At 36.9% G+C, this 25919-nt stretch overlaps 3 protein-coding genes and 1 non-coding gene across 14 annotated transcripts; 2 read left to right on the forward strand and 2 right to left on the reverse strand.

The window, feature by feature from the left end:
- Positions 1-2093: 2093 nt before the first annotated feature.
- LOC147541808 (uncharacterized) lies at positions 2094-9597 on the reverse strand. Of its 5 annotated transcripts, none has more exons than XM_086634673.1 (11): positions 9348-9597; positions 6795-7034; positions 5597-5633; positions 5434-5512; positions 5200-5242; positions 4995-5096; positions 4764-4832; positions 4485-4659; positions 4137-4258; positions 3211-3727; positions 2094-3012 (listed from the first exon to the last, which is right to left on the reverse strand). In XM_086634673.1, the coding sequence occupies exons 2-11, from the start codon at positions 7014-7016 to the stop codon at positions 2249-2251; spliced, it is 2130 nt and encodes a 709-aa protein (XP_086490799.1). In that variant the 5' UTR covers positions 7017-7034; positions 9348-9597; the 3' UTR covers positions 2094-2248. The 5 variants fall into 5 exon arrangements, with proteins under 5 accessions (XP_086490799.1, XP_086490797.1, XP_086490800.1 ...); XM_086634671.1 differs by having other exon boundaries at positions 3211-3730; positions 9348-9532; XM_086634674.1 differs by lacking the exon at positions 9348-9597 and adding an exon at positions 7310-7591.
- Positions 9598-10491: 894 nt separating this feature from the next.
- LOC147541809 (uncharacterized) lies at positions 10492-14956 on the forward strand. 5 transcript variants are annotated; one of them, XM_086672940.1, is made up of 4 exons: positions 10576-11074; positions 11628-11914; positions 12053-12158; positions 12939-14956. In XM_086672940.1, the coding sequence occupies exon 4, from the start codon at positions 12960-12962 to the stop codon at positions 14619-14621; it is 1662 nt and encodes a 553-aa protein (XP_086529066.1). In that variant the 5' UTR covers positions 10576-11074; positions 11628-11914; positions 12053-12158; positions 12939-12959; the 3' UTR covers positions 14622-14956. The 5 variants fall into 5 exon arrangements, with proteins under 5 accessions (XP_086529064.1, XP_086529065.1, XP_086529066.1 ...); XM_086672942.1 differs by having other exon boundaries at positions 10606-11074; positions 12053-12124; XM_086672939.1 differs by lacking the exon at positions 11628-11914 and having other exon boundaries at positions 10554-11074.
- A 1047-nt stretch (positions 14957-16003) lies between these two features.
- LOC147541810 (protein PIN-LIKES 6-like) lies at positions 16004-20041 on the reverse strand. Of its 3 annotated transcripts, none has more exons than XM_086672943.1 (11): positions 19637-20041; positions 19146-19524; positions 18978-19057; positions 18606-18730; positions 18272-18393; positions 17887-18081; positions 17511-17585; positions 17189-17289; positions 17003-17055; positions 16690-16878; positions 16004-16381 (listed from the first exon to the last, which is right to left on the reverse strand). In XM_086672943.1, the coding sequence occupies exons 2-11, from the start codon at positions 19332-19334 to the stop codon at positions 16260-16262; spliced, it is 1251 nt and encodes a 416-aa protein (XP_086529069.1). In that variant the 5' UTR covers positions 19335-19524; positions 19637-20041; the 3' UTR covers positions 16004-16259. The 3 variants fall into 3 exon arrangements, with proteins under 3 accessions (XP_086529069.1, XP_086529071.1, XP_086529070.1); XM_086672945.1 differs by having other exon boundaries at positions 19146-19410; positions 19641-19763; XM_086672944.1 differs by having other exon boundaries at positions 19146-19468; positions 19641-19763.
- Positions 20042-25116: 5075 nt separating this feature from the next.
- TRNAE-UUC (transfer RNA glutamic acid (anticodon UUC)) lies at positions 25117-25190 on the forward strand. The gene has a single exon. It is a non-coding gene; the product is annotated as a tRNA-Glu (tRNA).
- Positions 25191-25919: the final 729 nt, after the last annotated feature.

Raw genomic sequence — 25919 nt, forward strand, 5'->3', positions numbered from 1 at the left:
AACTACTAATAAAACCTAGTTCAGTTTTCTTGTATATTTTTTTTCTATATTTTATTCATGTGTTTTTTTGACTTTTGTGACCTAGAAAGGTAACTGGAGTTGCTAATGAGAAGAAAGCTTCAAAAGTAATTAGCTGACTGTATGATTCTGTCGCATTAAATATTTTAGATGTTGCGTTCCAGCTGTAAACTGCCACCAAGATGGTGGGGACGACTGTCTCAAGATGGTGGGGACGACTGCAGGTGTAAACTGTGGCAAGATGGTGGCAATGAACGCCCCAAGATGGCGGGGACGACTGTCGCAAGATAGTGGCGCGGCTGCAGCAGTAAACTGTCGCAGGATGGTGGTGACAACTGCAGCAGTAAACTGTTGCAAGATGGTGGCTATGAATGTCGCAAAATAGTGGTGACGGCTGCAGGTGTGAACTGTCGCAAGATAGTGATTACGGCTGAACTATGTGTAGCGGTGTCTATAATAATAACGATAATAACGATAAAGTGAGGGTACCGTCGGGACTTAGTATTTTGAACAGAGTTTTAGGAGATACTTGGAGCATCATTGGTTTGGTTGGTATTCTGAACGGTTTTAAGACATACTTCGTTGAATCTCGAATTGCTCCTCAAGAACCTTTTTTCTCTCTCTCTCTTTTGACGAGCAAAAAAGAAAAGAACACTTCTTTCGTCGGAATCTCGTTAGTCTCATATGAATCTAAGGGGAGGTTACAGGCGAATCCCGCGGCTAAAACCTTCAAAAACTCTTGTGGACCTTTACTAGAACAGGGAAGATAAAGATAGATAGATGGATAAATAATTATATAAAGGGAGTAGAGGTTTGAAAAAATTAAGGATAGCCGGTAATGGCAATTTACCCGGTAACGGCAATTTTCTGACGACTCTTGACGATGTGAATAAGAAATGGCTAGGTGGAAACTCAAGGAAGCAAATTTTTTTCCACTCAAAATTTGTACCCTAGTCTTAAGGTTATGTTTGGCGTGTGACAATAAAATACAGTTAAAGAAAAATTACATCCCAAATATTGTTTGTTACATGTGAATGAACCATCAAACAAAATCAAAATCTAACAAATTATTCCCGATCAAACTAATCAATCTAATGAGTATTACAAACACTAGGAATCATATTTTAATTTTTTTATTTCTTAGTAATCACATTTCATTTCCGTGTGCCACATGACCAAATAGCAACTTTAAGGGGTCTAAGTTTAGTGTTTTTGAAGAGTTGTTGTACTTCAAAATTTACAGGGAGGAGTTGTTTTACTTCAATATTAGTGATTACATCATTGTAGTTGGGATTTACAGAGTATTTAGATTGCACCAGTGACTGAGTTAACCTATTAATCTGGTGGAGGTCTTGCCAAGTCGATCAGCAGCTTGATTTGGTTTGGCTATCTACAAACACAAAAGATACTTGCCCAAAGTGTCTTTATCAAAATAAGCTTTATAAAAAGGAGAGGGAAGAAGAAGAGAAAGAAATAAAAAGACGTTGAAGGTCATCCAACTATGCAGGTTGGTCGTTGCCAGCAACTTTCTCGTTCCACCAATTACGGAGGCAGGAAAGACAAGAGAGAATTAGTTTTTAAGGAAAAGGGTAAAAAAGAAAAGAAAATATTGATTGTTAAATTTGACTAACAGAATTCTAGGTTTGAAGGCCAAACTAGAATGTTAAATAAATATACATGACCGACCCAAACATTGATTGTTAAATTTGACTGAAAGGACTCTAGTTTTGAAACTAAATTAGAATGTTGAATAAAATATACAGGGCCGACCCAAACATTGAGGAGGTATTAAGCCGAGTTGAAAATTGAGACCCTACATAAGGCACCTTGAAAAAAAAATTTAGTACTACTTGCAGGAGAATTACTATACCAACTTCGGCTAGCCTTCCACAATAAGGCTCTCTTCTACATATTACTGCAACAATTGATAATAGTTACCACATTTTCTTTTGAAACAGTATGATTCGAACTCTGGTCTTCCGTAGAGACACATTCTGGAAGCTCAAACCATTACTTTGAACAACTATAAACTATTAAAATAAAGGAAATAACAAATTTCAACACCAACAAGAAGATGACTAAATAAAATTTTATCTTTAAATTAAAACACCCCTTCAATTTTTCCAATGACTAATAATCAACAGAGGTAACATTAAAATTACTTTACTAACTATATTTTTTTACTCTGTTTTTAGAATTTTGAGTTCATATATTTTCACCAAAATCATATTCACAGCTGCAGAGCCAAATCTGGTTGTTGAAGACCATCAATAGACGCAAGATTACTCAGACCAGTTTGGTAAGCGGCATTCGTCGAACCCATCCCACAGAATCCCATTTGCCCAACAAGTAGTGTCTCGGGAACAGGAGCTAACTCTGGTTCTTCTGATTGGAAACTTCCGTTCTGGTCGAATGAATTCACCTCAGTTTGATGCCTCCAAAAGTAAGATGTATCTATAAAATCTTGTCCGGGGACCATATTTTGTTGGTTCCTTGGTAAACCCGGAGTTGGAACTGAAACATGAGCAGGAACCGTAGCTCGGCCTCCGTGAGTTGTGTTGATCTCGAAATTGACACCCGAAGCACCCATGCCTTGATTCTCTTTACCTAGAATCAGTGAAGTAGAGTTCGGTTGGTTCCAGTTCGAACTGGTTCCATATACTAGGTCTGGTTGACCCATATCTCTGTTACTTGAGGATGAGCCCATATTTGCTTGTCTCCATGACAGGAAAGAATTTGCCTCAACTGAATTAACCGTTCCCGGGCCAGTCGCCGGGAGATTCTGTCCTCCAAAAGAACTTGAAACCATGTCTGAGCGGTTCCATCCCATTATTTGATTTAAGAGTGCTGTACTGCCTCCATATGTAGGCAAAGATGCAGCCTTAGTTTGAGTTTGTTCGATGCCAGAAGGTTGCATAACCGGGCCCGGATGGGTCCATCTAGGGACTGGGCTCACTTGGTAGTTAGAACCCGGTCGGGTGATTTCTCGAGAATCTGCACCAAAAGAACGAGGGTTAACATCACTTAAAGAGCTGAAAGGTCAAGCCGTATTTTGAACACAACATAGCATGGCTTCTAAATGTAATAGAGACGACACCTGAATCTAATTTTTCTATATATGTACTCAAGAATGTCAAATGCAGGTATGTTTTAAAGCCAATTCAGGTAATGGACAGTAAGTACTGTACTTACCGGAGTTGGCGGACGAGTAATATCCATTACTGGAAATGGGGATACCGGAGCCCATTTGAAGTTCTGAACTGTGATTCTGATGGCTAGTTTCTCCTCTGAATGCACCCCGAGAATCCAATTGTCGACCAGTGTTGGCCAGGACGGTATTTAGGCCAGAAAAGTTAAAGACGAGATTCTGAGACGGTGCAACATTAATGACTTCATTTGGAGCATTCGATAAAGTAGGCAATGAAGAAAAGTTGTTAAGGGTAGTTTGAGAAGGCAGGATATTTATGGAACTCCTTGAAGGATCTGATGCAGTTTGAGAGCGATAAGTGTTGACGAAATCCTGAGATGGAAAATTGGTGATGCTGTTTCGAGGGTTTGGTCTTCCTTGAGCATATGTTGACCCAATTTGAGAGTTTGGACCTTGAATCTGAAACTCAGTTAACTTCTTTCTCGCAATCCTTTGAGCTACAGGTCCCAGATCTTTCACGAATCGCATCAAACTCTCAGTATAACCAATGCCAGTGTTGCTCTGCTAAACCATGAGAAAGAACAATAGAATAAGAAGCAATAAATAAAGTTTTGGTTGTCAATTTACTGATAGATAGTAGGATCAACAATGACTATCAGTTTTGGTCCCAAACTTACCATATTTCTAATGGTTCGAAACTTCAAAATACATACCCGAGATAGTTCAAAAAATTGACGTAAAAATGCATTCTTAGTACTCAAATGACAAATTTAATCAGCTTCATTGCTCAAACTGTAAATCGGTATCATGGCACCAAAGTAAACTTACCAACAACCTTATTTCTCCAATTATAATATTATAATATCCGCCATGAACGATTCTTAGGACGACCGAGCAGAGTGAAAAGTACTAAAGACTAGACATATGAATGACATATATATATATATAAAGGGAGAGAGAGAGTACTTACATTCACAAGTTGTTTCGAACTCTCATAAACTACTGAAGCTAAACATTCACTGGGACTGCGAAATTCAGTCGAAGGCCTTGATATTCGACGACATTCTTCTTCGTAAGATGCAGAAAATGTACCTGTTAAGAAAGAATAAGAACTTAAACTCCAAATAAATCAATTAGTCAAGAAATAAATGAACTGAGAAAGAATTCAATATTTCACTTTTATCAGGGGCTCGCTTGAATCATGCAATCATGTATGAAATACGATGTACATTTAATTAATATTTAAATATATAAGAGATTACATAATCTCTTCTGTCGACAAGGAGAACTCTAGAGTTGGTACTCGATGAACAATTACCTGTTTCTATTAGAGCAACATTGTCGTTCATGTGGTTAGGTATCCCATAAGTAGAGTGAGACTTTGGTCTCCTGCCAGGCCTTGGCCTCAAATTCGACAATACTGCTTCGTAGTTTTCTGGATCAGCTTTCACACCATCAAAAAGCTTAGTCGCCAGTTTATCTATAGCTCGACCCTGAAAAAATAAAAGATTGTAAATTATTAATTAAGTAGGGAAAATCTCCTTCGAAACTTAACTAACACATGCTTCCGACTATTTCAAGTAGTTTATGATCATACCAGTTTAGAGTATGAAGTACTCGGGCCATTAAATAGAATTGCATTTCCAGATACCAAACCTACATCATACTGTATAATAGTAACAATAAAGGCAAACGGTTAACAATCAAAGTACAAAAGGAACAATACACGAAAATGATTTATAAGCTTTCTCTTATATCATTAATGATAACTGAAACTCTGAAAGTAAAGTATATAGATTGATAATAATGGGGGAGAACGAGAATAAACCTCAAATTCCTTTAGAGTATTATACTTTCCATCTCGAATCTTTGACTTTATGGTGCCAAAATCCATTGGTTCTTCAATGAGATCATAGTAGTCCTCGACCTCCTAAACCAAATGTATCGGATCAGAAATAGCAGGTTTAGAAAGAACTGAACAATCAGAATAAGAACTATTAAGTAAAATTATAAAAGTAACAATTGTGACGAACCTCTGGATCAACTGGCTGAGCAAATACATTCATCTTATCTCGCCTAGAAAATGAGAAAGAAAACAAAAGCACAAATAAATTCAATATGATATTGAAAATGAATATGCTTTGCTTTCAAGACCGTGAAATCTACTTTCTACTTTTGTTGAAGAAAACCCATGATGATTCTGCATATGTTCAAGTTAGCAAGACCTTGGCTTATCGTAAAATAAAATACTGAATTCAGAAACTCACTTTTGCAGTATGTCAATAATTATTTCATAAGCTCGTCTGTGAAGCTTCAACGGCGCAGATGGTGCGCTCGAGGGTTGACCTGGTATAGAAAGATCTAAATTAGTGATCGAACACCACAATAAAAATTTAAATTACACATCTTCAATGAGAAAATGGGGCATACCAAAATCATTTGGTTGATCTTCTGTGCTGTCAAGTTCCTGCAGTTGATGACATTAGATAGGTACTTGGATTGAGAATTCCTAAACTAATTTTTGGGTATTGACTATACCACAAGACCCAAGATAAGATATAAAGTCGATGTTCATACAAGTAAAATAGAGCTTTCGTTAAATCCTAATCTATGTCATTTGTTATATACAATGTTACCTGAAATATGGACTGCTCATGGTAAGAGTACTCTTTTCGTAGACACTTCACACACACGCACTATAAACATACCTAGACTTAGACAACTGAATCTTTAGAAAACTTGAAATCTTAAACATTAGTTAACTTCATAAAGATTTATAAAAAAAAAAAAACTAAGGCAGGAGACTCCGTATGCCAAATTTAGAGTATTGGATCGCCGAAATACCATCCACAAATGCGTAAATTCAAAGAGATCATTTAATATCTCTCAGGAACTAATTCAAACCATTAATTAGTGACAATACTTCGATAGTTAAAAAACTATCCAAATGTCTCCGTTCACCAAAGATTCAGATGTAACATAACAATTAAGCTATTAATATGACATAAGAATACACTCAAAAACATGAGAACTTAACATCAAACACCATAATCCCTCTTATGCTTGTGAGCAAGCAATACTAGCAACAACAAATGAAAATTTCAACTTTAAGGATTCTATCGAAAGTATATTCAAGATAGAAAGTAATATTGACATAATGGATGCTAGATATCTTTCAAGAGCAAAAAACCTAAAACACTAACGGATCGTCATGAATTATTAATACTTCAAAACAAATTGAACTTGGGTTCACACATTCATTTCTAAATACCATCAAGTATTAAGCAAACAACATCGAGAAACTAACTAAATCGCGAATTTAAAACTGGTGGGTTACATTATTATAATGTTACTTGACTATCTAAAGGGGGAAATGGGTTTGTTTAAATTTTTGTTAAAAATTCCTATCAACTCAAACCCTTGTAGAAACACACAAAACCCAAACATCAATAAAACAGTAATACTAAAATATAAACACCATTGAACACTAAGATCCATCATCTATCTGTATTGAGTTTCGACCTCATGGGTACTTAAGATCCTAATTATTTCAAGAATCTCAACAATAGATTAAGGACAAACTCTAGCATATATTATATAAAATAAAAAACAAGAGAGAGAAAGTTACTTGTTCAAAATCAATAGCAACAGAATTAACTACCACATCATCAACTCTCCTAGTCTTTCTCTTCTTCCTACCAAACATCTCCAAGCTTTGTCCAGCCACCACAATCTGTTTAGCTTTATCAATGTATTTCTCTTCACTTCCTGGGTCCCCTGAAACTTGATTACCCTTTGATGCCTCTAATGCAGAGATTCTAGCACTTCTCCTTTGTCCCATTTCCGCCATTATACCACTATTTAGGAACTAAAAACAAAAACCACTTTGAAAAATGTACTAAACATAAAAAAATAAGATTACCCATTTCTAAATAAAGAAAGAAATTTCTTCTTTCTTCTCTTCTCTCTCTATATAAAATTAAGATTAAAACAAAAGCAGATCAATGAAATTTCAGTTGTTTTTGGGATCTCAATCAAAAAATGGGAACTCATCCCTTTTCCTAATAAGTTATCATAAAAAAAAAATCCACCTGGAAATTGTACGGATACCCAACTTTAATTTTTGGAAGGAAACTCACTCACACAGTCACATCAGACAAATGCTCAAGGAGGAGAAGTGAGTTGGATGAAAAACAGAGAAGACCCACAACAAGATAAATGCATGAAAAAACAAAACCTAGATTTTGTTTTTTGGTTTAGTAGCTAACTTTTCTAATAAAAATAAAGTTAGAAATTAAAGCATTATAGAACAGCTTTAGAGAAAGTGAAAACCCAAAAAGTTTCTTCAAGGTCTGTCTATCTACTATCACTGTAAGAAAAACCCTCAAAGGGTTTAAGGGTTTTAACCGGGTCGGTTGACCTCCTGAGTCTTAGGGGTGAAATGGGGTTCACCCTTTTCTCGGAGTTTCAGACATAAATGTTTTAATTTCTCGGAGGAAAATGATGAATTTTTGCTAATGGTTTTTTTCTTTAGAGGAAATAAGATATACTATATTAGATATTGGGGTTAATTTCATTTTGGCCCCTAAAGATAACTAAGTCACAAGAAATAACCCCACAAAGATGACTAGCTTCTAATCTAATCTAACTCTTTTTTGAGTTTTTATGTCAGATAATTTTAACACTTGATTATTCCTTTCCCTTCTTGCCATTCTTTTTAAAAGTGTTGCCCCTTTTATCTTATCTCTCGGTTTATTGGAGAGCTATTTTGGGCGAGTAATATATATTATAAGGAGATATAATTTTTTTTTCTTTATTATCTGTCAGACCTTCTATTTCATATTTTCTCTTTCCCCCCTGTCTATTCTCTCTAAACACTACTGCATCGGTGAATGTTGGATTCATTTTGCCCGTCTTCCTAAATCCTAGACGAATATGAGATTTGGGGTGGTCGTCCCAGATGAACCACCTTCTGAATTCGACTATTGAATCCCATATTCCTATAAAAGGAGAATCCCGACTTCGTGGAAACAGTAGTGTCTAGAACGAAGAACGGGGGGGGGGGGGGGGGTGAAGAAAGGAAAAAGACCGAAAGGAGATGGAGAAAGGAAGAAGATGATGAGAGGGTGAAGAAAGGGAGAGAGTGGTGGTCGCCTAAGAAAAGGGAGAATTTTTTATTTTTTTTCTAGTGATGGGTCGCCAACATTTGGTCGGTCGACAACCCTTTTCCGTCAAAACAGAAAAAAAATGAGAGAAACACCTTAAAAAGAAGGGTATAAAAGAAAATAAACAGTCAACTTTTAATTTGACTAACCGAAATTGATCATTTGTATGGGCCATTCTAGGGAATTAGCCATCTTTAGGGGCTCCAAAATAGAACTACCCCAATGTTTTTAGGAAAGGTTAAAAATATTAGGCTTAAGGTCACATTTGAAATAGCCACAAAAACAGTGATATTTTTTTAGGGATAGGAAGTGTATTTACTTTATTATACATACAATGGTTTAACATTTTTTTTTTAGGGTCCGTTTGATACGTTAGAAAGGCTGAGTAAGAAAATCCAATTTTTTCTAATGGGTAAGAAAGTCAACTTTTGTGAGTAAGAAATGATGTTTGTAAATGTTTGATAGAGTCGTGGGAAATTCAGAGTGACTTCAGAAAGTAATTTAAATAGCCTTGATTTTTTGGGTCATCCAACCCTATAAAAATGCTCAAAAAGTAAAATAAAAACAAACACAAAATAGCACAAAATAGCCCTATAAAAAATAACCCAAGGAACTTTGATTGCAGCAAAAAAAATTGGAGCTAAGAGCTAAAATATCAAATGTTGAAAATAGTTTATTTGGTGGACAAATTTTGAACTACAAGATCTAGTTGAGCTCATCAAAGAGGTAAAAACAACATAACATCTAATGGTCAATCAGATTACTTAGGTGATAGACAAACGATTTAGACCACCCAAAAAAATAAAGACACTTCCTAACTTAAACACAAATAGATTGATTGTAACAAAGCTAAATATAAAGAAACTACTTATACTACTCATCATCTTTGGGGATAAGAGAAAGTATAGAATCAAAAGCTAACCACAACTACTAAGTACTAACAATTGCATGTAAAAAGGTGGAAAGTGACATCCATCAAAGAAAATGAAGCTTACATAGATTTAAATGAACAATACCTTTCTCTATATCTTCTTGCCTAAATCCCTACCCTCAAATACAAGCAATGACGATACACCCCATTTTTCTTTAACCTTGAATGTGATAAATAAGAGTCTCAAACTCAACTTATAGGCAAAATTAGTCATAATTTGTAAGTAACTTTAACTCATTCGTAGAGAGTAATTAATGAATTGGTACCCAAAAATAAAAAGTAAGTAATGAATTTTTACCCAAAAATGAGAAGTAATTAATGAATAAGACAGAACCATCCATGCCTATGGAGTCCACTCGTCCCTTGTAACGGTTGTTTTGAGCAGAAGAAGATAAGAGAGAATCCTTAACCTCTACTTTCTAGAACTTGGACCTCAAAAATAAGACACTAGGCATACCATCTCTGCAGAAATTTTGAAATTGTTAGGGGTTTGGTTTGAATGCATGTATCCCTCTGTATTTAGTTTCTAACATGTCTTATATATCTCTTCTTTCGCATATAAGATCTGAAATCTGAGTCGAGATATGACTTTACCACAGGAAACTGGTAAAGATGTTAAGAGTGTCCTTTTGATCGTATAGATCAATATGGTAAGAACACGAGAAATTTAACTCTACTACGTTTACTAACTTGTACCAAATATTTTTCCATTCACACGACTAATCTGGAAGTTAACATAAATATGAATTTAATTTATCGAACAATTGTGATTTATTAATTTTCAATGTAAGATAAATATTTTTGGTACAATAGAAAAAAGGTGGGCATGAGAGAAAAAAGAGATATGTGAGAAAAAAATAGGTATAAGAAATGAAAATTCGTTGGCAGAACATCGACGATGGCAACACTAAATTTCTCTGATAATAATATTAATTATTATTATTATTATTATTATTATTATTATTATTATTATTATTATTATTATTATTACTTTTCTAATAAAATCTTTATAGATGCTCTCTATATTTTAGAAGACATTCTCTCTAAATAGTCGGAAAAACACTGAAATAAGTTCAAATATCCGTAAAATTAGGATATCTTCTAATCTTCCAATGTCAGCGACCTTATGTACCAAACTAATACTAGGACATTGGAAGATATTTCAAATGTCCCAAACTAAAAATGCCCCACATATTGTAGCCATTACCAATGTCCACCAAATCATTACCAATGTCCACCAAACCATTACCAATGTCCACCTATGTCTCCATCTAGTAACCCTTTTACTAATATTCTGCTAGTAATCACAAATAGGGGAGAGATTCCAAATGGTGCTCTTTTTTGTGGTGTGGAAATGCACATAAAAAGAAAATGTTTCCGAGAGAAAAAGATAAAGTTAAAAAATAAAGGGAAAAAAGTTTCTTTTTGTAATTTTGCAAAGGGATGAGATCATATTGATCAATTCTTTGGTTTGATGATTTCCAAAGTTTTCATTCTCAACAACCCTAATTCTTACTGTATGATGAGTTCCGCGGCCCTTGATTCTTAGTTTCGAAACCCTAGTTAGTAAGTAAGAGACCTTTTGGTTGCGTCCTTGGATTACAATTTATTCTATTGTACTAACAAAAGATAGATCGGCAATTTCTCTGAAACCCGAATTTTTTAACTTCTTTCCTGAGCTTGATCGACTCAAATTAGGTTTAAAACCCTTAATTTGTTAGTAGTTTGACGGATAGAGAGTAAATTGTGGCAGATTGAGACGTCGGCGGTCAGTGCAACTGGAAATCCTGATTTCCCCCCCCCCCTTTTCTGGTAACCTTTTGAACTCTTGAAAGTTTTTTCATATGCTCGATTTCAATTTTATCTCGTTATTTTAGGGCTTTTGTTGAACTAATTTTCAGTTTATAGTGTATTCAAGTGTCATTTCTGTAGCATAAAATTTAACCTAATCTTTGTGAGTTAATCGAATTGGGGATTACCTGCTTGATCTGAGTGCTCGGGAGCAATCGGAATCAGTCGACAATATGTCTTTGTTAGATATGATAATAAGTAAACCTAGTTATCTTGGTTACCTACTCTAGGGGGTTGCTTCTTAAAATTACTTGGTAAATATCTCAGCATCGGCTCTTTGGATTTCCATTTGCCGACAAGCGAGTATTTGAAACAAAAGAGACTATTAGAGTCAGAAATTGACATTTTTTATTAATAGACTAGAATAAGATTTCTGCATTGGCACAATGATCTTGTCTAAGTTGTAGCTTATTAATTTTAAACGTACATTTTCGCAGACGAAATGTCTTGAGAGATGCTTAGAGTCGTTGTATTTGTATAAATACCAGACTAACAACTTTCCGCCGATATGCAGACAGGGCAGCTTTTGAAGGTCCCTTGCGCATTAATATTTCTGACATGGGTCGTTTCTGTTCTTTTTCTCCATGAACCATAGGAGATAAAACTCAAACTTCAGCTCTTTATGGAGTTAAGAAGCTTAGCAACGTAACCTCAATAGACTAATAGTTGGCCTTCCTTTAGCTCACACTCCGTAGTTAAAGACTTACTAGTATCTTTATTTCTTTATGAAATTGGTTATCTTTTTGGACACCGATTGAAGTTATCTTTGCTCCTGCAAATGTTTGGTGGAAATCAGTTTCGGTAAGCATGAAAATAGTAATATTTCGATCATTTCGACCAAAATATATTTCCTTGACAAAATAATAATACTTCTACCGAAATATTTTGAAATTTAATTCCTTGGTTTAATTTTTTTTTGTTGTACTGTGTTTAATGTAGCAATCCTACCTTCGACATGTTTGCAAAATTGAACTTATAAAGAATGAGATTTGAAGTTATTGAAACATTACGGTAAGAAATTAGTCGAGAAGAACATTGACTAGAGGTGAGTATGCTTCAGTTGGAGGAGAGATTTTTGCTGCATGAAAAAGTTTGTAATTTCAAAAAGAGACTGAACATAGTTTGTAAGTAGTAAAAAACAGGAATAGGTTGTCCTTTGATTCATTACTGGACAAGCTCAATTGAGGAACTATAGGATATAGGGGTGCGGATGGGGATTTTATATTGGTTCTTTGATGTTTAGAACAAAATGATCTCGGTGAAGGAGAACAAGAGAAGCAACTTAGGACTTTTTGAACTGAACAGTTGTTCGTGTTGTTTTTTCAGACAGATAACAGAAGGGGGGAGGGTGGGGGCTGGGGGGAATAATTGAAGGTCAACCTCATTAGATTAAGTCTGCATTTTAGGACCCATTTTACTTCTGTCCATATTACATGTAATAGGTAGTACAGATTAAACTTAAAAGTCACAAATTGTTGGAAATATTTTCAAAAGATTACTTTGTGCACGTGTGGCATGCTTTATCTTTTTAGGTTTGTCATATACAATGAGGCGATGGAGTAGGTCTTGCTACTACAACTTTATTTTTTTCGTAACAGCAGTCTGCTATAAGTTTTTTCTATGCATAATAATACAGCGTGGTATTCATTTGTTATTTATTGTTATGCTGGCTAATCTCGAAAAGGGTGAGTAAGTTGACTGTTTGGTCAGTCAGCAGAACCCTTTTAGGTAATTGCAGCATCCACTTGATAAAACCATTTCTTGTGTTTCGGTGTTTCTCCCCTTTCTGTTGATAATTTTGACTCGTGTTTTTTTTTTCTGTCAGTATTCTTCCAACCAGGTCGAGATGGATGCAGAATCACGAACTAGTTCCCAGGACTCCTCCCAGTCTGTTGAACTCACGCAGATAAATTCTGTAGTACACAATGGTGCTGACATACCAGAGGCACAATGCTCACTATGCAGAAGAATTTGTGAACCAGATAGTGAAGTGAATTCTTTAGTAACCATTAACATATGTGAAGACTGTAAAATGTTATTTCTTGAAGATATTGAGACAACCATAAGGGATTCTCGTAGGAGAAGGCGACTCAGAGGAAGAAGAGCAAGGAGCAGCAGGAGTTCTGAGTCAATTGAGGATCTTTTCTCACAGAGATTTTCGAATCTAATTAATCTGGTGAGGCAGAATCAAACTCATATTCCTGCTTCTGCTTCTGAGCACGAGACCCAATCAGTTGTTGGAGATAATGCTGGGAGTTTGCTTCAGCCTAGGAGTTCACGGACGACTCCTAATGGATCCAGGAGATGGTGGAGATCTGTATCAGATAATGAAAGCGAGGGTTTTGAAAATCCGGATTCTGTTTTTGGGGAGAACGAATCCAATTTGAGCATTGGTGGGTATGGAGCTATCAACTTAGACGGTGATGTTATTTCTTTTAGCCCTTATGGTGGAGATTCAGATGTTTCGGTCGACGTCCATTTCATGGAGAGAGAAACTTTTGCCCAACCATATTATGATAACAACTTCGACAGTGACACTGACATCGACCCAATGAACGCAGGTATTAATCAATGGTACTCAGACGATCAAGACGAAGAAGATGGAGAATGGGTAGACATGAATGTCGAGGAAAACACGGTTGAAACAATTCGTTGGACATTTCGTGAAAGTAGAATCAGCCGCGTCTCCAATATTGTTGCCAATTCGGAACCATCAGAGGGATCTCCTTATATTGGAAACTCAGGTGATTATCTTGATGCCCGTGGCTTCGAACAACTTCTTGAGCAACTAGCAGAGACTGATAATTCTAGACGAGGAGCTCCACCAGCGGCTACATCTTTCGTGGATAATCTTCCTCGGATAATCATAAATGAGGAACATGAGAAGCATGATGGATTGATCTGTGCAGTTTGCAAGGATCCTCTAGCCATGGGTAGTACAGTCAACCAACTTCCATGCTCTCATCTCTATCACCCTTCCTGTATTCTGCCATGGCTAAATGCACGGAACTCATGCCCCGTATGTCGGTATGAGCTTCCAACAGATGATAAGGATTATGAAGAGGGCAAAAGGAGCGGTCGGACTAGAATCCCCACTACTGAGATCCAGCAATATGACGAATCAAGCGAAGACAGCTCCTCAAATATATCTAATGACAACGAAGCCCAAGATGTTATTCGCGAGTTATTGAGTAACGAAAATGAAACAATTGAGCAGGGAGAGTTAGTGCAGATAGATTGTGACAGAGATAGTTCTTCAGGTAGGGAGAGAAACAGAGGGAGGTGGGGTTTTCTTGCTGCAGTTCCGGTTATGAGTCTAGTAGGTATTGTTCTTGTATTGTGTTTCAGAAACCCATTAAGTGATGGCAATGGAGGACGCTTTTCTAGCTCTGCCCATCAACAGTTTCAACAACAAATTAACGTATCATCTTCATCCGTGGGGAGTTCGTCGTCATCAAGACACAACAGGAGGAATAACAGTAACAGAAGATGGTGGTCTCTTTTCTAGATAGGTACTCTGCCATGAACATGTGTGTGGGTTGTTATTTTTGTTTTTTCCATTTTCTCCGAGTCAAGTATTCATTGTGATTGTGATGGGTTTCTCTTTTACTTCATCCATCAAGAAGACTAGCAACCTGATCTCTGTGTATAATATTATGTTTTTGTGTTTATACTGAAGTTGTAGGATAAACTAATCTAATGAGTTTGTTTATTTTGCCTTATATGCTGCCTTGTCATAGACAAAAGGAAGAGAAACTGATATGTGTGTGTGAGAGAGAGACTATGTGAAGTATTTTTGGCTTTATTTAAGTAAGAAGATAAGATAAATTTTTTAGGACTTCATTTGATTTTCTTTTGAAGTTCAAATTTAATTGCTTTTTCGATTAAGCTGACTATCTTTTTCTTACTCCGACTATCTACTTCTTATCTACTTAAGTTTCACCACAACACCTCCACCACACTACTACTATGATAATCACCATCACAACAAAACTTCCAGCATACATCTACCGCCACTGCCTCCGCGAGCACCACCATATCTCTATCACCTCCACCACCACAACAACTACTCTACTTCCACCAGACAACACCCATCACCACACCTCAACCACCAAACCGATACTTCAATTGCCACCAACGTACCTCCGCAGTACTACCCCACTGCCATACTTCCGTTGCCACCACCGTACCTCCATAATACTACCCCACTGCCATACTTCCGTTGCCACCACCGTATCTCCACCGTCATACTTCCAGCATCACCGCACCTTAACCACCATCAGCACATCTAGTCTAACACATCATCTGAGGTTTGAAAAAGACGGTGGTTGAGAAGTGTCGTAACAGACTGATAGTAGTCTGAGATGGTACATAAAACGATGTTATCAAAGCGATTCTTGTAACAGTCTTGGATTGTCTATTCCTTTTTTATATTTAATTTTCGTACCAAAAATCTGAACAGTTCACACTATTAGACAATCCAAAATATGTAAACATAATCTAAGGGGACAACCTGAGTTCTGCAGCATATTTCAGACTGTCCTGTCTGAAGTGATAAGGTGCCTTATGCTGTAACTGATTTGATTACACCGATTTCTGTAACATTAATCGAGTGGTTCTTCTTAAGTGATGAACAACAAAACAAAAAATTCCTATAAAACATTATCCTTTAGTTTTACCAAGAGTCCAAGCTTGAAACAACAGTAACAAATTAGAAATTTTTTCTTCAAATCACACTCATTTTGGAAAGTAGGGGCACAATACTTTTTTTGGGAGGAAAGATAAAGGTTCGGTGCCGGGTTTAGTTTCAAAGAGGCGCTAATGGACGCTGTTATCGCAAAGGTCAAAGGTCAAACTTCAGGGTTGGGGAGTTCGGTTTGGGAGGAGGCGTCATTAACCATTTCTTCTACTTCATATTGAATAACAGAGCAATCTCGACGATCATATATTTCCGTACATTTTCTTTAAAGATTTTCATACTCTCCCTGCCAATGTGTGTGAATGATTCCGTCTTCTATTTACAGTCTATATATAAAACATGATTTAACAAGAAATACAACAGAACAATGTGACACCAACATGCTGAAATTGGCTGGATGAGAGACGACCGTTTCATATCAGGTCCCACTAAGGTGCCGTGGAGTCTCTAGAACAGAATCCTCAGATAAAGAAGGATCCACCCTGCCATCGAGAAAACTGCAAATATATGAACCCAAAATAGAACGCCTGCTGCTTCCCTTCCACACCCGCGTAAACTCGCCACAGCACCTGTCAAGCCATAAGTGGTAATACATCACCATATGCAGATATAGTTTTTTGTTTTGTTCGATTTACTGGGGGTGTCTGTCTAGAGTATCTGAATATTTAGCACATTACGTGAAAAAAAGAAAGAGAGTAGATTCATGTTACATATTATGTAACTTGGCGTAGTCACGTAGTGGTGACGGAGAGTTGGACCATTGGCAACTTCGGGTCATTGTAACGATAATGGCACCTAAAGAAGTTGATACGAAACCCTATCCCAAAATTTAGGTTGAGAACTAGTTTCTAGTCTATTTAGTTCATGAGGGGATTACCAGAAAGCACAGAAGTGGGCATTGTATGCTGGAGGAGGAGGACAAACTTGAACATCTTATCGCCGCGAGGAAGGAAACCGAGCTTATCGGCCAATGTAACAATACCTAAACCCACAGGTGGAACCAAAACCAACCGTCCAAAAACAATTGCAGCCGTTGTTTTCCACCCCAGTTTTGAACTTCCTGGTCCTGCAAATCAATCAAATAAAATACATCATATGTTATCGCTATTAACTCTTTTTTTTACTAAATACTATCAGCATACTAACAAGAATATGGTAGAAGATCAAATGGGTGATATAAAATAACCTACCTTCGACAAGATTGCCGCCCAAAGCCAGCAAAATGCAAGGAATCATGGCCTCCCTGATGTTATAGAGTATTAGACAGCCATTAAAGAGTTAAGATATTCATAATATTTCTAAAGAACATAAACAAGCAGTTAAGACAGCTTGTAGGAATAAAGTTTTGAAACATCACAGCTAAGTTCAAAACATACCCAAGAATAATGCAGCTATCAGTGAAGAAGAAAAGAGGAGCATCATCAGTGAAAATCATTTTCTTCAAAAATGGTACAGCGCCAATTCCCATGGCCAATATCTGGAGCAAATTGATGACTACCGTCTTAGATGTAAAATGTTAATATTTAAAGAACAACGATGTTTCTATATGCTCAAACCAAAAGTAAATATTTGTGTATCCATACTCGGATGACTCAGACGGTAAACTTTAGTAAATAGTACAATACTAATACAAGAGGGCGGACATTCTAAACTTAATCAATCAGATCATCAAAGTTAAGTTGGTTAGATTAGACTTACAGAAGCAATGATAGGGGGCTGAAGGATTTGTTTGAGCTTCAACTTATGATACATATAGGAGAGACAACTTCTAATCTGGCATCAAATAAGCATACACAGTTAAACAAGTATAACAAAAAAATAAGAATTTATGAAAACCAATAGTTCATGCAGAAGAGACCACAACTTGAGTATCTTTCTATTTCAATGCATAAATAAGCAAATGGCTCCACAATTATAGTGATACGCATTGACGGTCGATCCACATTTAAGTCTGACTCTCCTTAGTGTAACTAAGTAACTTAAAGACCCTTGTCTGTAGAATTTCTCCATCAAGCTTCTCATAGACCTGTAAAGTGTAAACTATGAGAAAAACAAGGGGAGTGAGCATTCTTACTTTTCCATGCTTTGGATTGCTTGAATCCTTTGGTTCCGGTTCTTCTGAAGAAAGCAAAGGTGCTTGCTCTGGGGTTCCATGCACATCATCTGCATGACCCTTGACTGGAAGAACTATATCTTCAATGTCATAAGTACCTTCTGGAGGAGGTGCAAGCATCTGAAATACGTATGTGTACAGAATGATAGCGCCAACCTGACATGCATATACACAATGTTACAGCAATCAGGGTTTCAGGCTTCATGAAGATACGAGATGCTTAAGTGAAAGGAAGTAGAGAAGAAAGATATATTAAGCTACAGCACCTAGTAAGGAAAGCAAATATTGAACTGCAATAGAACAAAACTAAGTTGTTGTAATACCAAGAATATGATTGAAGACCTACCCATTGGCCAAATGAGATATATGCATTGCCTTCAAGGCTACATTTACTAGAATCACCAAAAGGGTTGGACTTGTCTCGGCATAAAGCAGCAATGAGGACAAGTGGCACATTCCCAATATTTCCTGTATATATACAAAGCTCAATAAGACTACAACGGAAAAGAAAAGATAAAACGATGAAAGATAAAATAGTATAAACAGATTACAGGAGGCGCAAGTAGAAAGAGAAGAAGAAGTTGGTCTACATATAGCCTATTGGTGGCACAATTTGCATACCACACCAGCAAACAAAAATTTCAAACTAGAAAAATTGGTTTAAATAAAAACTAGCTTACCAACTCCAATTTGTATGATAGTGAACTTGAAGTATGGATATGGTGGTCGAACAATTGTTGCAACAATGAGACCAATTATGGAACCAGAAATGGTAGCCAGAATAACATTGGCAGGAATGAACCACCTGAGAAATGTAATAAGTATTAGTCAGATACCTAAGCTGATACTTGAACATAAAAAGATAATTAGATCAGATCTTGTTTAGATAGAAAAACTGGCACACCTTCATAAAGAAAAACCAACGCAAAAAACCATCGAATTAAGGGCTACCGAAAAAGAAGTCCAAATCAAACAATCCAAGTTTTTAGCATTTCTTATCTTCAAAAAGAACAATGAGAAAAGAAAGTGTTATGAAAGGAATTGTTCATTACCACTCAATCATTTTCTGCAAAGTGACAGCTCGTCCAAGCTGAGTGAATATCAAACATGGAAGCAATAGTGAAAAGACTAACTGCATCAAAAATTTCAAAACACAATCAGTTAAGAATTTCAAAATTAGAAACCGAAAAAGGAACCCTAAATTTCAGAAATTCACATACCCCATTTAGAAGCTTTCTTCCATTTGCAGGTAGAATGTTAACATACTTTGAAGCCATTAAAAAACCCAAGAAACAGATTGTAAAAACCTTCACAATTGGTAAAACAGCAAACTTTATCGTAGCTAAAACTGATTGTCCTTTGACTTCATCAGTTTCACCCAAAATCGTTACAAGAATTCTCTCCATCATTCTGAAATCTAAATTCCCAAAAATGTGAAACCTTTTTTAGGAATTCTAATAGGAACCACTTTCTTCTTTCTTTCCCCTGAATTCAAAAACAGGGGAATCCAACAATTTCAGTTTCTCAGAGTCAAATTCAAACCCTAAAATGCACAAACAAAGATAAAAAATTAAAATAAATTGGAACACCAAAGAAAATCTAAGAACTGAAGCAATGAATTCCTCCTAATCGACATAAAATCAACAAGACCAAATTTACTAAGATTTCTAGAGAGATGAGAATCGACCAATCAAAGATAAAAACTAATAACTTACTGGAGCAAAGTTTCTAGAAAACCCTAGAATTAATGAAGAAAAGAAGAAAGCTTCTTATTAGGAGTTGGAATTTTGTTGAAGTTTTTCCCTCCACCAATTCAGTTCATTTTCTCTCTCTAATATACTAACCAAATTGCCCCTCCCCGGGCCCCGCCAGAAAATGGGTTAATTCCATTTTGGACCCCTAAAGATGATCAGTTTCTAATATGGTCCCCTAAACTACATTCTTGTCATAAATTTGGATTGGAGCTAAAAGTGTTCGATACGAGCTAAAAATCAAATGGTTTGGTTCAGACTGGTCGGTTTGGCCGACCGCTGCTAATCCCAAATTTTGAATTTTAAAATCCCAAAAGTTAATATTTAGCATCTCGAGAAAAATAGATGGTGAAATTTCGCTGTCTACTAGGATGGAGTCGAAGAGGCCCTCTGTAGTGATGTTTGGAGAAAGCAATTATAACTCATACATTTGAATTATTTTGACCAAATCTAAATTTGAAACTCACCGCTTCAATTTTGACCAGAGGCAAAATAAAAATATCACTCTTTAAAATGCATTCATAATAAAAGATTGTGGAGATGTAATTAACCATACAATGCTTATCCTTTTTTGTTTTTTTGAATTGCTCATGTTCATATTTGCGAAAGAGCATTTCAATAATTCATGGCCGAGAGTCTACTAAAGTTGATCGATTCTCGACTTGATCTAGACTTTCTCGTGTTTTTTGTCAACGGGTCTGCTGGAGAGTTGGCTAATCTATTTACATGATCAAACTATAAAACATTCTTCAACAAAAAAAAAAACTATAAAACATTAAAAAAAGTTACTAGCCAATTCGAGCCTCTTACACAGTACTCAGTGGTGGGGCGATGAATCTCAAGGATATTATGTCCATGTTCAATATAGAACAACAAATTGAGTGGTCACATCCATCTTAGGGTTTTGTCTTCTTTTTATATATATTTTTTGGTTTCTACTACATAATTGTATTTCAAGTGTTTAATTGGTTAGTTCAACAAAAATAAAAAAAAGTGTTTAATTGGCTTCTCGGGTCATGGAGAAATATTTGGCCTTTCACAGCTACAGTCCTTTTCTAGACAGTTTGGTTAGGTTAAACAACAACCAAAATAATTTTCAAAAAATAGACATGGAGATAGTGACTTTGTCTCCTTCTCACTCATTTCTTCTTTCGGTTTTTAAGTTTATTTTCCATTTTGGTCACGCCCTTTGACGATGACTCATGCGCGTCAAAAGATATTGTACTATTGATACTTCAACTCTATGTCTTGTATATATGATTATCTCCATTGTCGCTTTCATTTTTAAAGTTACTTTTCTTGTTGATGTTAAGACTTAAGAACATATATTGTTTTAGCACCATAGATATCTTAATTCAACAGCATATAGAGGAAGAATTTTGAAGCATGCATAGTCACATGATAATGATGCGTAGTAGTATTGTAAATTAGACGTAATTGGGATATGATAAATAAAGACACATGTTGTACAAATTTAGCCTCAAATTATGTTTACTTGAAAATTGGGGGCAATAATTGAGTACAATAATAGAGTGTTACAATCAATTATGTTGTACAATAGTTAAAATGATAAATAAGGACACATGTTGGTAAGTGCATATACCTAGCAATCCGAAGGTCGTAGGTTCGATCTTATAGAAGTGCAAATTCTAGAATATTCAATTTGAGTATAAATACAATAGTTTCTGTCGGTTTTAGGCCATTTAATTTCGTCGGGCTTTAAGCTAGTAGTATTTCACCAGTTATCGTGCTTATCACATCGTATCGTTGTATCATGGCCTTTGTAATGACCATTGTGTCAATATTCAAAAAAATAATAATAGAGTGTTACTTGTAAAAGCATGAGTTTTTTTCGCCTCAAATTATGTAAGATTGACATATTTATATTTAGAGATTATAGAGCAGTTAATCAAACGTCCTCAAATTTTTTTTTTTAACATAGACTACAATAGTCATTACAAGACATTGATACATCATAAAAAGATAATACAGAAAGAAATACATAAAGATTCATGAATTGAATAAGCACTATAATTTAAGACGTCACCAATTTCTTAATAATAAAAAAAATTTACAACTCTTCATGACAATACGTTATCCCGATACAAGACATCAGAGACCCGTTGTTCTCTTTCTTATGATCTAACATAATTTATCATTTTCCACCGAACCTAGACCGTGCCATGAACCATTGCTGAAACAAAAGTTAGTTGTCTTCACAACAATTCTATTTTACCAGAGCAAATAGAAAAGACATGAAATCAACTAAAAACAATAAAACAAATTACATAAGAAATACTAAATAGCTCCTTAACAAAAAAAAAACTAAAAACAATAAAACAAATTAAATAAGAAATACTAAATAGCTCCAAAACCAATTACACAATTTTTTTAGTTGATTATTTGAAGGGTTATTTCTCTAATGGCCCCCTACTTTGTGACCAGCTTCCCGTCTGGCCCCCCACTTTACAAGAAATACCCCTATGGCCCCCTACTTTGTGACCAGCTTCCCGTCTAACCCCCCACTTTACAAGAAATACCCCTATGGCCCCCTCGTTAAAACCAGCCAACTCATCCTTCACGTTTTCTCTCTCTGCCACCTCGTTAAAACCAGCCAACTCATCATCTTCTCCGGCGAAGGTCGCCGACCGACCAATTTTCCGGCCGGCGACCTTCAAACCTAAAAAAGTAAATTTTATTTCATCTCTCCTCTCTCTCTCTAAAAAAAAAAACAAAATTTTCACCTCCTCTCTCTCTAAACTCCGACGAAGGGGGTTACCCTTCGCCGGAGGTCGGGAGACCTTGAAGGTCTGTCGGGAGACCTTGAAGGTCCGCCGGAACAGACCTTCATGGTTTGTTCGAACATCCCATGAAGGTCTGCTCGAGCAGACCTTCCAGATCTGCTCGGGTAGACCTTCAAGGTCTTCCGACCTCCGGCGAAGGGTAACCCCCTTCGCCGGAGTTTAGAGAGAGAGAGAGAAAGGAGGTGAAAATTTTTGTTTTTTTTAGAGAGAAGAGATGAAATAAATAATTTTTTTTTTTTTAGGTTTGAAGGTCGCCGGCCGGAAAATTGGTCGGCCGGCGACCTTCGGAGAAGATGATGAGTTGGTTGGTTTTAACGAGGTGGCAGAGAGAGAAAACGTGCTGGAGGAGAGAGAAAAGAAATGGAAGAAAGAGAGTAACGGTGTTATAACGGAAGGGGGTCATATGAGTATTTCTTGTAAAGTAGGGGGCCAGGCGGAAACCTGGTCACAAAGTAGGGGCCATTAGGGAAATAACCCTTATTTGAAATACGGGGTGAACAGTGAACTATTTGAAATATGGGGTGAACTATATGAAAAGTAGTCAAGCTCACCATTTCTTTTCATTGGCATGTCTCAGTATACTCCATCTTTCTCTCATTCTCATTTTTGTTTCAGCTTTTGCTCCACCAACCCGTCCGCCACCAGTTCACCACCTCTCTCTCACACTATCTCCGTCCTCGTTGAGGTTCAGGGGATCCCCCAACTAAGGCACATAGAGAAAATGGGGAGAGGAAGGTGAAGTGTCGACGACACCATTGAGGTGCCCAGAAGGATGGGGCCTATAGAACTTTTCAGTTTCTTACATCTCTCTTAAGAAGGGGTGAAAAAGGAAACGAGAAGCGGGGCGATACTTTTAGGCTAATGTCCCATTTTTCACTCGCATTATAAGGTGGTCAACTTATGACTAGCTAGCAACCTTCCCTCCTGACAAATCCATTTTCACTGTAATGTTAGTGATATGGAACAGGATGATGGTTAGTGGATGCCCATTAGGAAAAAAGAAAAAGGAAATTATGTTAATGCAGTCACCATTTTCTTTATCTACACTCACATCAAATGTAATTTTTACTAAGTTTAAAGGAGAAGTGTATATAACAAAAATAGTGAGTGCATATAAAATTTTCCTGCGAAAAAGGGAAGTTTAATAGCCTCTTTTTGTTAAGGGCCCGTCCCCTTTAAACACTTCTTCTTTTTGTCTTTTCGCTTATAAACACGTCTCTTAAAAAAAGCACCCCTCCATTATTTGACGTAAGGGCGATGTCGTTAGGTCTTTCCATATCTTTTTCATTTCGGGTCCACGGGTTTTAGGCCTGTGAGAGTAAGAATTCGCGGGTCAAGAAGTCAGCGGAGACCGAGTCGTTGACCGGAAGTCGAACCTCCACCTGTTAATAATTTTGCGGGCACCGACAACGTCTTTGGGCTTAACCTGTGACAAAAGAGACAACAACGCACGTGATCGCGAGATCTTAGGGGACACCGAGATGGTGTCGACCTAAGGGGGCTCTGACGATCAAGTCAGTAAACTTGACAAAGAGTAAATAAGAACTGTAAACCAGAGTTGGAGCTATGGAGTTAGATATGTTGCTTGAGCGAGTCGGTCGTTGGGAGAAAAGGTGATACAGTTAAGTGTATGCCTGTCTTAGTTCTCTGGTCGTCGAGCAAATTAAAGCGCCTGCACCCCTTAGTCGTGTGGTGAGAGAAATGATCAGTCGTCTCCCTTGAACAGTTGGTCTTTAGGAGAGAGAAAGAGGAGTCGCCTTCTTTGAACAAGTGATCGTAAGGAAAGAGAATGATCAACCGTCTTCCTTGAGCAGGTGATCGTTAGGAGAGAGAATGGTCGCCCGTCTTCCTTGAGCAGGTGATCGTTAGGAGAGAGAACGATCACTCGTCTTCCTTGAGCAGATGATGGTTGACTGCCAGTGGTTTGGATGATCGATAGGAGAGAGAAAATAAGTGGTTAGTTGATTACGAGTGAATTTGGAAGTCGGTTGTTGTTATCCGTAGTTGGACGATTTAGTCGATTACCAGCTGACCCTTATATAGAGTTTTCTGATCAACTGCCCGTTTTGGTCAACCGTCACCTAGTGGTGAGCTGTTGCCTTAAGTATGGTAACGCACAGAGTTGTTACGATTTAGACGAAAGGGAATTTTTTTTTTTTAGAGAGAGAGGGAAAAAAATCTTTTTTTTTTTATGTTTGAAGGTCGTCGGCCGGCGACCCCTGCCGGAGAAGACGATGATGTGGCATTTTAAGTGACTTGGCAGAGAGAGGAAATGAGGTGGAGGAATGAGAGTAACGGACAGTTAAAGATAACGGAAAAAAAGGGACCATATGGAAATATTTGCTAAAATAGGGGGCTAGGCAGGAAGCTGGTCATAAAGTTGGGGGCCATTTGGAAAATAACCCTATTTTTCAATGTTAACAATTCCAAATGGCAACATACTGGATCTGGGGTGAAAGCTGCCATCCAGGAGCCAAAATCTATTTCCCTTCTACGCAATAAAAATAGATTTCAAAAGGACTTATTTTAGGATGTTTTCCTCTGCATCTAGATCGTTGATGCATTCCGTCTAAATAAAACTAATAATCCAATGAATAAAATATATATATATTAGGTCTTCAACAAATTATCACTAATCCATTGTAGTCCAGCCCGGTTAGGATACCTGGCTTTCACCCAGGCGACCCGGGTTCAAATCCCGGCAATGGAATTCTTTTTCTTTCTATCTTCTTTTTCCTGATCAGAACATTCATCACTACCAAGTAGTTTCTTCTGAAATAATCATCATCGGAATCTCATCGTTTTACTTTAGTAGTTTCTTTTGAAATAATTATCGACTGTCTCGTACGGAAAGATTAATAGTTTCTTCTGAAATAATCATCGCATATCTAGTACGGAAATCTTAGCGCCACCTAACACGGCCTCAACTTAACTCCCCCTTCCTATCCATTATTTGACCTTATAAAAAAAAATGAAACATGTTTCTCACGCAATTTGTATGTGAAGTTTTCAATAATTTATACTTTAAGCCACAGGATTACTACTTTAATTTATAAACCCTAAAATAATTGATTTATTTGACTTCATTAGTACCTTAAAGCCTCAGGAGATGAAAGAAGAAACCACTTCCACCATGCTTCAGGATCTTGGCCTATGTTCCATGGAATCTACAAGCAACCGCTGCAGCAGCTGCCACCATAACGATCAGACTGCTCTGATTTTGTCACAAACACCACCCCACATTACCCAATTCTGTCGGAGAGAAATATCTACCATCTCTAAGCTTCTTCTTTCTTTCCTTGGAGATCTAACCATGGCCGTCGTAATATTCACATTCTATTTTTTTGCTAGTATTTACACCATCGTATATATGATACTAGCTTGTATAGCCATTCGCCGGAGACACCACCACCAACAACAACAGCCTACCACCAGCAGG

The sequence above is a fragment of the Eschscholzia californica genome, unplaced genomic scaffold (assembly GCF_041429995.1).
Source record: "Eschscholzia californica isolate CP2 unplaced genomic scaffold, dmEscCali1.0.p SCAF_4, whole genome shotgun sequence".
Classification (NCBI taxonomy): Eukaryota; Viridiplantae; Streptophyta; class Magnoliopsida; order Ranunculales; family Papaveraceae; genus Eschscholzia; species Eschscholzia californica.

Excerpts from the sequence above, each read along its gene's own strand:
- LOC147541808 (XM_086634671.1), bottom strand. The coding sequence starts at position 7,016 with ATGGCGGAAATGGGACAAAGGAGAAGTGCTAGAATCTCTGCATTAGAG. Across the intron at positions 5,243-5,433 it reads ATTATTGACATACTGCAAAA|GCGAGATAAGATGAATGTAT; the intron begins GTGAGTTTCTGA and ends CTCATTTTCTAG. Across the intron at positions 3,013-3,210 it reads TTACTCGTCCGCCAACTCCG|ATTCTCGAGAAATCACCCGA; the intron begins GTAAGTACAGTA and ends CTTTTGGTGCAG.
- LOC147541809 (XM_086672938.1), top strand. The coding sequence starts at position 12,960 with ATGGATGCAGAATCACGAACTAGTTCCCAGGACTCCTCCCAGTCTGTT.
- LOC147541810 (XM_086672943.1), bottom strand. The coding sequence starts at position 19,334 with ATGATGGAGAGAATTCTTGTAACGATTTTGGGTGAAACTGATGAAGTC. Across the intron at positions 19,058-19,145 it reads GAAGAAAGCTTCTAAATGGG|TTAGTCTTTTCACTATTGCT; the intron begins GTATGTGAATTT and ends TTTTTGATGCAG. Across the intron at positions 18,082-18,271 it reads ATATCTCATTTGGCCAATGG|GTTGGCGCTATCATTCTGTA; the intron begins GTAGGTCTTCAA and ends TATGCATGTCAG.